At 49.5% G+C, this 13998-nt stretch overlaps 3 protein-coding genes across 3 annotated transcripts; all 3 read left to right on the top strand.

The window, feature by feature from the left end:
- The first annotated feature begins 4566 nt into the window (after positions 1-4566).
- LOC145822296 (uncharacterized) lies at positions 4567-5004 on the top strand. Its single transcript, XM_082918928.1, has one exon. The coding sequence runs from the start codon at positions 4567-4569 to the stop codon at positions 5002-5004; it is 438 nt and encodes a 145-aa protein (XP_082775054.1).
- A 1893-nt stretch (positions 5005-6897) lies between these two features.
- Positions 6898-7659, top strand: LOC145822289 (uncharacterized). Its single transcript, XM_082918926.1, has one exon. It carries the CDS (start codon positions 6898-6900, stop codon positions 7657-7659), a length of 762 nt encoding a protein of 253 aa, XP_082775052.1.
- A 564-nt stretch (positions 7660-8223) lies between these two features.
- Positions 8224-8619, top strand: LOC145822287 (uncharacterized). The gene has a single exon (XM_082918914.1). It carries the CDS (start codon positions 8224-8226, stop codon positions 8617-8619), a length of 396 nt encoding a protein of 131 aa, XP_082775040.1.
- The last annotated feature ends 5379 nt before the right edge of the window (positions 8620-13998 follow it).

The following is a 13998-nucleotide window of genomic DNA, read 5'->3' as shown; positions in this document are numbered from 1 at the left end:
CTGGCTTGACAAAACTGGAGTCTAACCCACGCTCCTAGCTCCGATCTGGTGGCTGAGCACCTACATATATATATAAACAGTGAGCTAAAGCCCAGTGAATAACATAATGCGTAAAGGGGTTATGAATGAAATGTCCTTACAGTAATGAAATCAGTTCATTAAACAATACTTCAGTCTTTCAGTCAGAACAGTTATTCAGTCATATGTGGTACATCCATTAGCATAGCAGTAAACAGTAGGTCTTAAAGACCGAACAGTATTGATGGCCATCAGTCAGTAAACAGTAGTGGTTCCACGAGGGAACCGACAGAGATCTCTGTAACAGTAACAGTCAGTAACAGTAGTTGCTAAGGATGCCACAATACAGTTCAGAATAGAGGACATACATACATTCATTCAATTAACAGTAACAGTTCCGAGAGCAGTACAGTTCAATTGAGAAAATAATCATTTTGAACATATCTTTACACAGTTGTTACTCACAGAGTTTGGGTTACAGTATGCTAGAGCGTGCCTCCCCAGTCGCCAACCCTACACAGTTCACAGGTTGAACACACACTAAGCTACACAGTTGGGAAAGATAACAACTTAAACCCTAATTTGCCTCGGTGTGTTCTACATCTATATCCTCAATAAGATGCCTTAAACTAGGTCTAAGAATGCCTAGAATGGGATGAGGGTGCAAAGATGTGATCAGAAAACAGTCTCGGAGTTTCAGAAAAACAGAGTCCCGCTCGAGCGCATGTTTCCCCGCTCGAGCGGACATGCAACAAAGGTACACGCTCGAGCGTAAACTTTTCCGCTCGAGCGTACTGTAAAAGTACTGGATGGGTGAAATCTCCGCTCGACGCCCGCTCGAGCTTGAGACATGACTCCGCTCGAGCTCCCAATCCTCCGCTCGAGCGGACTGTAAAACAGTGCAGAGATACTGGATGCTCGGATTCCACGCTCGAGCGGCGATTCCCCCGCTCGAGCGGAAATGCGCAATTTGGAAATTCCAGATTGCACCTCCAAGCCAAAAACCAAGTTCAAAGGCATCAAAACCGATCCTCTTGGGCCCATTTTCTGGAAAACATTTATAAACACATAGAATAACATGTTTCAAAGCTCAATTTTAAGAAATCAAAGCCCAAGGGTGTTTAATTCAAACTCAATTTAAACCAATTTCATGAACAATATGAACACGCAAACATGCACGAATTCAAATCATTTGGAAGTTCCAATTTGATGCTCTAAGGAGCCAATTGATCCAAAAACAAGTTGAAAACATGGACCATTACACAATTATGGACATGCATGCACCATTTTGCCATGAACTCAACTCCAAATTCAACCAAGAACACATGCAAGCATGAATTATGCTCTATATCAACATGTATGAACTAAAACATGACTTAGCTCTACAATTAAACATGGACCATGCAAGAATCAACTTAAAGACAAACCAAAAGGATGAAATTCATACCTAGGTTCCTTAATTACTAGTCTTGAGGTTCAATCTAGCAATCCACACTTCAATTAGCAAGCAATTCTCAAGTTGAGCTCAATTCTCTCCTATCTCCTCTCTTGGTCGGCTAGTGTAAGGAAAAAGGGCTGAGGAAATGGTTTCTGATTCAAGTGTATGAGTGTATACAAGGCTCAAAGGTGTGTGAGATAGTGGCCCACTTAGTGGCAAGTTGGTAATTACGGCAAACTTTGTAATTAACTCGTTTTAATCTAATTTAATCATACCAAATCCTTTTTCAGATAACTTTACTATAAAATCACATTAATTATGATGATCATAAAACTTCAATCAATTCCGGATTCGGCCGCCGATAAGGCCTTCAATTAGCAGTTTAAACACAAAGACATGAACAGATAATTAATCAATCAAACAGATAGAATGTGCAACACAATAGTTATACTTGGCTAATTCAATTTCAATTTCAGTCAGTCGGTTCAGTACTTTTAATCAGTTCAATCATCAGTCATAATCAATTCAGTTTAACGGTAATCGATGGTTATCGGTAATCAATCAGTCATTAATCGGTAAACAGTATGAGGGTTGTTACAGTATAACCGAAAATGAAGGTAGGACGGGGAATGGGGCCGGTACGCCTCACGGCCGATCAACCAGGATGGACCGACCTACAGTAACTCGGCCATGAGAATCAGACTTTCGCTTCTTCCCCGAGGGATAGGTCGGCGAGATACAGCTCAATTGTGCTGCTTGTGGTGGCAACTCTCCACAAGGGCTAGGCCGGTCGTGGTACTCCGATTAAGTGAGCCACCTGGGCCAATGGCGTGAGGGAGAGGACATCTGCTCCAAGCACGCGTCAATACCGTTGGGCAGTTTTGCGTGTACTGGTTGGAGGACTAGACCTTTACACGCATGAGGTGGTGAGAGACGAGCACTGCCACCTGTCTAGGGAAGGACAGCAGACGTAGTGCGCGCACAATCTTGAGGCTGCATGGCCAGCCTAGAAATAGGGGAGGAAGATGAACATTAGAGGTAAGCAACTTGCGCTATCTGAAACACCCACTCTCTCTCGAATAGCCTACTTCTTCCTCAAGTGATCTGACTTGATCGTCGGAGGGTCTATCCGGCACACCACCGCCGGGCAGCTCACCGTTCTCTGTGTTGCCAAGTTAGACGCCATCACGTGAAGCTTGAAGTCCAAGGAGTACGGGAAGTAGAGGATATTTCTCCCCCGTACAATTGGCGCCGTCTGTGGGAAGGTCTTTGATACTCAAACCTTGTTTTTCAAGCTTCTTCGACCATCTCTATGGCCAACAACGACAAAACTCCACTGTCCGTCATCAATGGCGTCACACTAGAGTCTGTCCGACGGAGAGAAGGCCCCCCGAATGTTCAGGCCATGGCGGACCTAGAAACGTCTTCGCGAGGTGCGCGAGACAAACGCGGAAGGAGTACTGATCGCTCGAAGAGTCCAGAGGGCCGTCGGCGGCGGGAGGAGTCCCGTGCGCAGCGCCTAGAGCATAAACTCAAATACCAAGACGCCCTCATTCGCGAGATGGCGGCGGAGATGCAGATGCTGAGGCGTCAGATTAAGGGGAAGGGTGTTACTAGAAAGGGCAACCTCAATGAGCGCACCCCGTCCCCCCGTTCTAGCAGTCGCCGCCAGGAGAGGACCCACTCGCTCTCCATCACCAGGAACTATGGGGTTGGAAATTCCGACCGAAGGGAGAGCAGATCCCTCACTCGAGACAACACATACCGTCTCTCGCGCCCGTCTCTGACGTCACGATACTCTTTCTCCACTAGTTCCAGAGACCTGAGGGATGTATTAAGGGAGAGGACGCGCCGTCGAGAGGCTCAGAGAGTGCCGGCGTGGCAGAGATTGAGCGCCCCAGTTCATTGTAACGAAGAAGTGGCGATGCCAGCGCCCAGAGTGATGGCCCATGCGCCAGTGGACAAAGAGCTGGCGAGACTTACAGCCACGCCGTTGTCTCCGGAGATCGAGAGTACACCACTCCCTGCCGGATTCCACCAGCCTAAGTTCACCTTGTACGACGGCAGAACGAATCCGTACATGCACGTGAGTCATTACCGACAAGTAATGGCTGGCCACCGGCGCAATGACGCCTTAATGTGCCTCATATTCCCAGCAAACTTGGGAGAATTGGGCCTGAAGTGATTCGAAAGACTTCCAGAAGGGAGTATAGAGGGATGACAGCAACTAGCGGAAGCCTTCGTCACCAGATTCAAAACCAACACTCGAACGCCGAATGAGGTCGATCATCTTCTGGGCGTCAAAATGAAGTTAGGGGGATCATTGAAGGCATACAACGCGAGGTATTGGAAAACTTACAATGAAATCCTCTACTGCCCTACGAATCTGGCGATCACTCAATACAAGCGGGGTCTCCCAGTCGGACATAGGCTGCGGGATTCGCTCACAATGCACTAACCCACAACCATGGAGTCCTTGATGCAACGGATCAATGAGCACATTTGTGTGGAGGATGATGCCGCCTCCACGACCGAGAAGGTTAATCCGGTCGCAGTGGACAAAAGGGTAGCAGGGAAAGTTAACTCGGTCTAACCGCCCAAGCGACCGGCCAAAAGATCAACGACGTGGCCCAAACCGCGATGACAGAAACAAGGGTCGTAAAAACGACCGAGCTGACGCTCCCCGTGATGTAGCGGAGGATGCTAAGAGAAAATTGAAGGCGCGGACTGGAATCACCACGGTCTTTAAAATCCCTATCTACCACATCTTGAGTGAGATCAGAGGCGAGCCTTTTGTCCGCTGGCCGGCCAAGTTGGGGAATGCACAGAGAGGCTTCAACTCAAGGTATCGCTGCACCTTCCATGAAGAACGGGGACACCGAACGGAGGACTGCTTGCCGCTCAAACAACATTTGGAAGAACTAGTGGCCGCGGGACATCTTGACCAATACATAGATAGGGGTGTGAAAGCCGCGCCATTGGGGCAAACCGAGCCAAACGGCCTAGCCGCCCTAGAGGCAGCACCCCAAGGTGTAATCAACGTCATCCATGGCATCGTTGAACCAACAAGGGTCTGCGAGCTCAGAGGGATGATTAAGAAAATCGAGCACATGAGGGAAGTGCTCTCCGTTCGGCCCGCTGTGAAGAAAGGAAAGACCGAGGAGAAGGACATTCTTACATTTTCGAGCAGGGACTTGGAGCGGATCCAGATGCCCCACAACGACGCCCTAGTGGTAACTCTTTGCGTCAAAGACTTTGACATCAAGAGGATCTTGATCGACCAGGGGAGTTCGGTCGAAATTATGTACTATGACGCGTTCAAACAAATGAAGTTGGAGGACAAGGACTTGGCCCCTGCGATGTCCCTTTTGGTTCGCTTCAACTCTCAGCCAGAATGGCCGGTAGGGAAGATCATACTGCCGGTCAAAGCGAGTTCAGTCACAAAACAAGTAGAGTTCTGGGTGCTCAAAGTCCCATCCACCTACAACTTAATTTTATGCAGGGGCTGGTTGCATGCCATGCAAGCAGTAGCGTCGACTTACCATTAGGTCTTGCGCTTCCCGGCACCAAACGGACAAATAGAAGAAGTCTGGGAAGACTAGGGGATGGCGAAACAATGCTTCGTTGCGGTAAATGGCAGCCGACCAGCTAAAGGATTTGTCCAAATGATTGAGGGACCCGAGGGAAAGGAGGTCCTTGAAGACGTAGGAAGAAAGGCCGAGGAAAAATCGGTCGAGGATTTGGTGGAAGTGTGCATCGACGAGAATGACCCAACTAAGTTCTTCCTCTTGGGATCATCTTTGTCTAGCGCCGAGCGGTTGGATTATGTCAACTTCTTGGTTTCCAACATGGAGGCTTTTGCGTGGACGCCTTACGATATGCCTGGCGTCGACCCTAACTTCATTTGCCATCAGTTGAATGTCTTTCCTAATGCACGGCCGGTTATCCAAAGGACACGCCGCTCAGCTCTGCACCATGCCGAGATAGTGGCAGAGGAGGTCAAAAACTTGTTGGAAATAGGAGCAATAGAAAAAGTGCAATACCCTCGATGGATATCCAACACGGTGGTGGTCCCGAAAAAGAATGGTAAGTGGCGAGTCTTCGTTGACTACAAGACGGTCAACCTCGCTTGCCCAAAGGATAGCTTCCCCCTCCCTCGAATTGACCAGCTGGTGGACTTGACCGCTGGCCATCAGAGGTTTAGCTTCCTGGATGCATATCGCGGCTACCACCAGATAACCATGTATGAATCGGACCGTGAGATCACGTCGTTCACTACTCCTAGAGGCCTGTATTGTTATAAAGTCATGCCGTTCAGACTGAAGAACGCCGGGGCAACTTTTCAGAGGATGGTGACAAAGATGTTTGCTCCTCTTTTGGGCCGAACAATGGAGGCCTACATCGACGATATGGTGGTAAAGAGTAAGGAGAAGTCGCAACACCTCACCGACCTAGCAGAAATGTTTGCCATACTTAAGCATCACAAACTTCGTTTGAATACCTCCAAGTGCGCCTTCAGAGTCGGCACTGGGAAGTTTCTGGGGTTTTTGGTTACGAACCGAGGAATTGAATCCGACCCATCACAGATCAAGGCTATACAAGAGCTGGAGCGCCCAAACTCCACGAAGGACGTACAACATCTTGCCGGGATGGCAGCCGCGCTAAACAGATTTATCAGCCGGTCTTCAGATCGTTGCAGGCCCTTCTTTAAAACTTTGAAGGCCAAGTTCTTCTGGGATGACGAATGTGACCGTGCACTGGCAGACTTAAAGATATACCTTTCCTTAGCCCCTATCTTAGTCACTCCCTGGCCGGGCGAAGAGTTGTATCTCTACTTGGCAGTCTTTCAACATGCTGTGAGCGCCGTCCTAGTCTGCGCTGAAGGCATCCAGCACTTGCCCATCTTATATGTAAGCAAGACTTTGCTCCCGGCCGAGACGAGATATCTTCCGTTGGAAAAATTAGCGCTGGCCCTGATGATGGCATCAAGAAAGCTGGCGCACTATTTTTATGCCCATACAATAGTTGTGTTGACCGAGTTTCCACTTAAGATGCTTTTTGAAAAGGCAGACTTCACCGAAAGAATTTTCAAATGGGCCGTGGAATTGGGGCAGTACGATATCAAGTTCCGCCCGCGCACCGCAATCAAGGCTCAAGCTCTTGCAGACTTTATGGCGGAATTTGCCCCTGGAACGCATCCAGTTTGCCCGACTGATTTGGCTGGTGTGGATTCAGCGCAGCCCATGGTTTTGGCAATAGAGACGAGTGTTGGCTCGCAAGTAGGCGAAGGGCGAAGAGCGACCGAACTAGAGGAGCCGGGCGATTTTGTAGAAGACGGACTCAACTAAGGCAAAGAAAGAGACCAGAATGAACCGATCAAAGACTTGGGGTTGAGAAGTTCCCAGAACCCCTCTGATTGCTGGAAGTTGTTTATTGGCGAGATGTGGAAGCTCTTCGTCGATGGGGCATCCAACAGGCATGGGGCCGGGCTGGGTATCGTACTGACTTCACCGGACGGGCTAATCATCGAGCAAGCAATTACGCTCGGCTTCCCAGCATCCAACAACGAGGCGGAGTATGAAGCCCTCCTTGCTGGACTCAGAAACGCATTGAGAATGAAAGCGTCAGCCCTTATGGTATTCAGCGATTCCAAGCTGGTGGTCAATCAAATCTCAGGGGAGTATGAGGCCCGGGATGAGCGAATGGCGAAGTATCAGGTGCTAGTGCGCGCCGAAATCAAGAAGGTCGAGGCCATAAGAGTGGAACAGATCAACCGCAAAGAAAACAACACGGCTAATGAATTGGCCAGACTTGCTTCTACTCAGACAGCTTTTCCTAACCCCTTGATGATAGAATTCTTACCTCGGCCAAGTATTGAGGAACCAGAAGCGACCGAGGTACTCTGCGCCGACTTGGGTCCTTCCTGGATGGATCCCATCATTGCCTTCCTAAAAGATAGAGTTCTACCGCAAGAAAAGAAAGCGGCCAACAAGATCCTGGCCAAGTCAGAGCGGTTTTGGCTCTCCCCGTCCAGAGCCTTGTATAAGAAGTCTTTTACCGGGCCGTATCTGAAGTGTGTCCACCCAGCCAAGGTGGAAACTTTTCTCTATGAGATCCATGAAGGCATCTACGGCAACCATACTAGGGGCAGATCTTTGGCTTACCGAGCAATTTCCCAAGGTTATTGGTGGCCGTGCATGTAGGCAGACGCGCAGAAATACGTTCGCAGGTGTGAAAAGTGTCAGAAGTTCGCTCACCAGATCCACCAGCCAGCTAGAGAATTGCTCCCCCTTACAAGTCCTTGGCCGTTCGCGCTTTGGGGGTTGGATATTGTTAGACCACTCCCAGCAGCACCGGGCAATCGCAAATTCTTCATCGCTGCCACTGACTACTTCACCAAGTGGGTTGAGGCCGAGCCACTGGCGACCATAAAGGAAAAGGATGTGAAGAAGTTTGTCTGGCAAAATGTTATCACTCGCTTCAGTATACCCAAGGCCCTCATCTCGAATAATGGCACTCAATTCGATAGGAAACTTTTTTGCGAGTTTTGCGAAGAGCTGAAGATCGAATTCTACAATTCAACACCGGCCTATCCTCAGTCAAATGGTCAAGCGGAGGCCTCAAACAAGACCATCCTGGACGGGCTGAAGAAGCGGCTTGAGAAGGCCAAGGGGAAGTAGGCTGAAGAACTCCCTAACGTACTTTGGGCGTACCGCACCACGCCAAGATGGTCGACCGGAGAGACTCCGTTTGCCTTGGCCTATGGCATGGAAGCCGTTATCCCGCTGGAAATTGGCATGCCAACCATCCGGTCTGAAAGCTTCCAGCCAGATTTGAACAATGAGGCCGTGGCATTGGAGCTAGACCTTGCCGAGGAAAGGAGAGAGCGGGCACTAATCCACATAGCGGCCTATCAGCAAGAACTCTCCAAAAAATACAACAAGGCTGTGCACCCCATGTTGTTCAGGATCGGGGACTGGGTCTTAAGAAAAGTGCTGGGCAACACGGTGGTCCTTGGCGAAGGAAAGCTCGGTGCAAATTGGGAAGGACCATACAAGGTAATTGGTCTCACTGGCAAAGGGGCATACCATCTGGAAGATTTAGATGCCAAAGCTGTCCCCAGACCGTGGAATGCAGCCAACCTTAAGATCTTTTACTTTTAAAATGTAATTGCTTAGCTTTCTAGACCTTTAGCCTTTTGGCATTTGATGTAAGGATAGCACTACTTTTTGTAATGAAAAATAGCCATCTTGTTGTTTTGTATCACATCTTTCTATACAATGACACCGCAAGGATACAAGGCCACTGTGGATGCCAGGGGCAAAGGGACCGACCTGAATGGGACCGGACTGATTTTCTCTTGCCGGTATAGAAGCGGACCGCACCAATAGTTGGTGTATTATTGTCCAGCGAAATGATTGGTGTATGGACCAATTCACGTAAGGGCCGAGCTGGTTTTTTGCTCGCCCAATTGGGATGTTGACGTCATGACCAACTTAAGTGAAATATTGGTGTTTTGCCCAATGTTAAGGCCGAGCTGATTCTGCTCGGCCAAAACGAAATGTTGGTGTTGTCCAACAAATAATAGCCGAGCTGACTTTGCTCGGCCAAGCGCTATGTTGGTGCCTTGTCCAACTTACAAGAGGCCGAGCTGACTTCGCTCGGAGAAAGGGAATGTTGGCGTTCTATCCAACTCCATGTCGGAATATTGGTGTTTTGTCCAATTTAATGGCCGAGCTGATTTGGCTCGGCCGAAGTGAAATAACTGTGATTTGTCCAACTTCCTTTAGGGCCGAGCTGATTTTTGCCCACCCAAATACAAAACTTGAAGTGTTGTCAAAGTCAGAACGGCAGTGGTAATTTTTGCTCGGCCAAATGAAAATTTTTGGGTTGGTTCAAAAAAAAAAAAAAAAAACCGAGCTGAGAGTAGCCGCGAACATTTAAGTTGAAAAAATTCTGATTTTAGCTTGGCATATTGCGCGGCTAGCCGGCCTATCAGTTGTGGTACATTAAAGTTTGAATCAAGAAATTTTGCACGTTGCAGCCGAACAAAAAGAGAAGATCAGCGGGCAAAAAGTTCAAATTTCATTGATTGAGGAAATTGCATTACAATTGTGGGGCCCTAGCCCGGTTACATTAAACAAAGAAAGAAAAGAAACGAAAACAAAGCAGGAAATAGGAGGGGGCATTTCAATCCAATTCCAGGTCAACCGTCTGCTCGGCGACCTCCACAGTCTGCTCGGCAACCTCCGTAGTGTGCTCGAGCAAGCCTTCGTCTGACTCATCATCCGTGCCCTCCACCGCGACAACCTCCCGATCGGCTACTTGATCTTCAGCATCCTGAGATGCTTCAGGAGAAGTTTGCTCGGTTTGTTGCGTAGCGGCGGCTTCTTCCGCGGCTTCCTTTTTGGCCTCCTCTATGAGCCTCTTCTGCGCGACGCTCGCATAGGCCTGCATATAGTGCGGTATGAAGGCCGCAGGTGGATTTAGGAACATGTCAGCATCTTGACCAAGGCCAACTTTCTCCACGGCAGCTTTCTAACTGCACTAGAGAAAGATGTCCTTGGTCGCCTGCACTTGCCGTTCATACGTTTTTTCGCCTTGAGCATAACCCCTGTCTTCAGCGTCGCTAACCGCCTTATCTTTCTCCTCCTTATGGGCATCGCGCAGTTTCCTCAACTCAGCGAGATACCGGGCTTTCGTCGACTTCACGGCCCGCTGTTTGTCCGCTTCAGCTTGGTCAACCTTCTGGCTCAGGTTATCTTGCTCGGCCACAACTGCTTCCTGCGCGGCCTTCAACTTCGCTATCTCGGCCGTTTGGGCCTTGTTCTCAGCTATGGCCTCGCGCAGACTCTGCCGCACGGCGATCATGCGCTCATGGGCGAGATAGTTCTTTTGCGGCGCCTGCAAACAAATGAAAGATTGTGAGTATTCAGAAAACCGAGCAAAAACCGAGCAATAACTTGAAGAAAGGAGTTGAGAACTTACCAACACGATCGACTTAGCTGTCGAGCGAAGTACTTTTAGGTCGGACAGCTCGTCGTGCTTCTTCATGTCGGCAGGAAGGATTATCCCCTTGGTCATGTTGAAACCGAGGGAATAATCCTTGTTCGCATACACTGAGTCGGCCGAAGAGACTGCCTGGCCTTTGTACTTGATCTCAGGCGCCCAGACCGGGAGGGAGGTTGGGCTCTTGGAAGGCCCGGTTGGTTGTTGCTCGGTCTGGTCCCCCAGCTCGGTGGAGGCATGTTTAGTGGAGTCCTCATCAACGAGGTGCTGCCCTATCTGGTCTTTCCTCGGTCGCTTCTTCGACCGGCCAGCTGGTTGTTCGCTGGCAAGAGCCAGCACAGCCCCTTCCTTTTGCCCGGCTGGAGTGGAAGATGTTCCCCCGGTTGCTTCCGGTGGTTGGGACTCGCTTTCCTCACCGGTGATCAGGGACTTGATTGCCCGAATATTCGCCATTTCTTGCTCGGCAGTGAGATGAACAAGTCTGATCGGCGGAAGATTTGGGTCAGGTTTTGGGGAAGGAGCACAGAGGAAGTCGGTAACCCGGCTTTTGCGCGGCGCTTCGTAGTTGTAGGTCGGTTCAAAGCCGAGCAGCTTTGCGAACTCTCTTTCTTCTTCTGGATGGCGCAGTAAGACTCTTATGGCCTCCTGGTTAGCCCGATGGTAGTCTTCCGCTAAGTGCTTGTAATCTGCAAACAGAGGAGTGTTAGACCGGCACACAGAGAGACTTATGCAAAAAGAAAATAGTGCGGTTAGCCGAGCTACTCACCAGCACTTCCAAAATCTTTCCTAATATACCAGCCCGGTATGGGCGCCTCGATGTCCTCGTAATTACTGGACACCCACAAGAAGTCGTCATCATTGGTCTCCTTGTCCGGGTTGCCCTCGATGAGTTTTGCTCGGCCTTTTTTTACTTTTAGATACCAGCAAAGCTCGCCTTTATTTTTACTAAGGCTGTACTGGTGGAATATTTCAGCAAGACCGAGATTGAGACCAAGCCTCCTGTTTAGCTCGGCCATGCCGTTTATTGTCTTGTATGTGTTGTTCGACACTTGGGTTGGACAAAGCCTTGTCTGCCTCAAGAATTCACAGATCAAGGGTTGAACTAGGAAGCGAAGTCCTCCTTCGATTATGGACACGACCGTGAAGGGGCACCAGTCTAGGTCGCCCCAAGGGGTATCTCCCTTCTTGGCCAGCTCTAAAATGACATCGTCTGGAATATTGTACTCCCTACGAAACTCGGCCAGTGCACCGGGTGAGCTCACCATGAATCAGTACTTCCCCATGTATCTCGGTTTTATTCGGTGATTTAATTTGTATCTCGGTGAAAAATTTTGGTGTATTTGCTCGGACTTTGAGCTCCACCAGTGATGGTTCTGGACGGGCCTGGTCGGTCCTAGTTTGTTCTGCATTGTTAAGAAACAAGTCCAAGGGTTAGCACGGCATAAATTGCACGGTTTCAATGTGGATTTTTTAGCTCGATGAAGGGTTTTTGGGTGTTCGACCGATTCGATCCTAACTCGGCTAGACAACTTGGCTGATTTAGCCTTCCTAGTTCAGTTCTGATTCTCTATTTTTGGCTCGGTCAAGGCCCAAGAAGGAAACTTGAACGAGTTATAGCTCGGTTCAGTCTTATTTACGGATCTAATTGAGTGTTCAGCTCGGTAAGGCCCCAAGTAGAGACCTCGAACAAATTTTAGCTCGGTTAAGTCTGATGTACGGATCTAAATGAGCATTTAGCTCGGTTCTGTCCAGTGTTCATCCAGTTCATCCTAAGTTCAAGGTCCATCCATTCAAACTAAGGAGAAACAGGGGCACGAAGGCCCCATTCACCCCTCCAGTTCCAGTTTGCCCTAAGGTGTGCCAATACTACCCCATGGAGGAGGTATTGGTAGGTGCCTAGCATTTCCAAGTAAGAACACAAGTACAAAAACGAAGAATAAGTATGGAGGTGCGGGAAATGGAAACAGGAAATGCAATGAAGAGATAGAGAACTCACCAGGAGCAGATGAGAAGCGAAGTAGGCCTCACGAGCTTGGGTACGGCTTCTACAGAGGCGAGAATGGATGAATGTGAAGGTGGAGGCTTGGAATGGACGATTGGGGAACTTGGAGGCTAGGGTTTGCTTGAAAAAGAAAATGAACAGTGAAGAGGCAATAATGACCCTTCGTGTGATGTTCAAAGAGGGGGGAAAAACCCAAACGGCGGCAGCCGTTTGAATTCTGTGTGCGGAAGACAGCTGGGTTGTACGGCCCAATGGCGTGAGGCCACATGGCACTGAGAGCGCGGCTGCCAGTACAGCTATACGACCCTTGACAAGACTACTGAGGCAATGGCCGACCAAATGGGATAGCTCGGCAACGGACCTGGTGACAATTACGCTCGGCCTGTACTAGAGCAACTCGGTGACCGTTAGCTCGATCATAGTGATAACCCCAATCACGATTAGCTCGGTTGGGATTAAGGGGCAATTGAGAGGGGAGATTTGCACCAGTTAATACGGCTGAGCTATGGTAACACGGGTCGTGGCAAGCCGCACGGCGCCGAGCTGTTTTCTCTCTTGACGCGGCCCTTCGGCCTGTTTTGCACGACCGAAGAGGTTGGCCGACCAGGCACGATCTAAGGTCTGACCGAGTTGTGACCAGACGTTTGGCAGGGCACACGGTGGCATGTGTCAACCGATCTAAAAGTAGCCCGGGCTAGACTGATTACGAGGCAAGGACCGGCATGCCTCTAACCGGTCCTCGCCGAGGTGGACGGACTTCGTATAACCGAGAATGAAGGTAAGACGGGGAATGGGGCCGGTACGCCTCACGGCCGATCAACCAGGATGGACCGACCTACAGTAGCTCGGCCATGAGAATTAGACTTTCGCTTCTTCCCCGAGGGATAGGTCGGCGAGATACAGCTCGGTTGTGCTGCTTGTGGTGGCAACTCTCTACAAGGGCTAGGCCGGTCGTGGTACTCCGATTAAGTGAGCCACCTGGGCCAATGGCGTGAGGGAGAGGACATCTGCTCCAAGCACGCGTCAATACCGTTGGGCAGTTCTGCGTGTACTGGTTGGAGGACTAGGCCTTTACACGCGTGAGGTGGTGAGAGGCGAGCACTGCCACCTGTCCAGGAAAAGACAGCAGAGGTAGTGCGCGCACAATCTTGAGGCTGCATGGCCAGCCTAGAAATAGAGGAGGAAGATGAACGTAAGAGGTAAGCAACTTGCGCTATCTGAAACACCCACTCTCTCTCGAATAGCCTGCTTCTTCCTCAAGTGATCTGACTTGATCGTTGGAGGGTCTATCCGGCACACCACCGCCGGGCAGCTCACCGTTCTCTGTGTTGCCAGGTTAGACGCCATCACGTGAAGCTTGAAGTCCAAGGAGTACGGGAAGCAGAGGATATTTCGCCCCCGTACAATAGAAAAGATACATGTTAACTTTTTTTTTTTTTTTTTAAACACATGTTAAATTTAAACATACAATTCCAAATCAACGGATTATGAGTGGAGTAGCTTTTAAAGGACGGTTTAGTGTAGGTTATAG

Source organism: Camellia sinensis, chromosome 1 (genome assembly GCF_055761805.1).
Source record: "Camellia sinensis isolate YWXY chromosome 1, ASM5576180v1, whole genome shotgun sequence".
NCBI lineage: Eukaryota > Viridiplantae > Streptophyta > Magnoliopsida > Ericales > Theaceae > Camellia > Camellia sinensis.
Note: the sequence above shows the minus strand (reverse complement) of the source record. Positions and strands in the feature narration are given on the sequence as shown.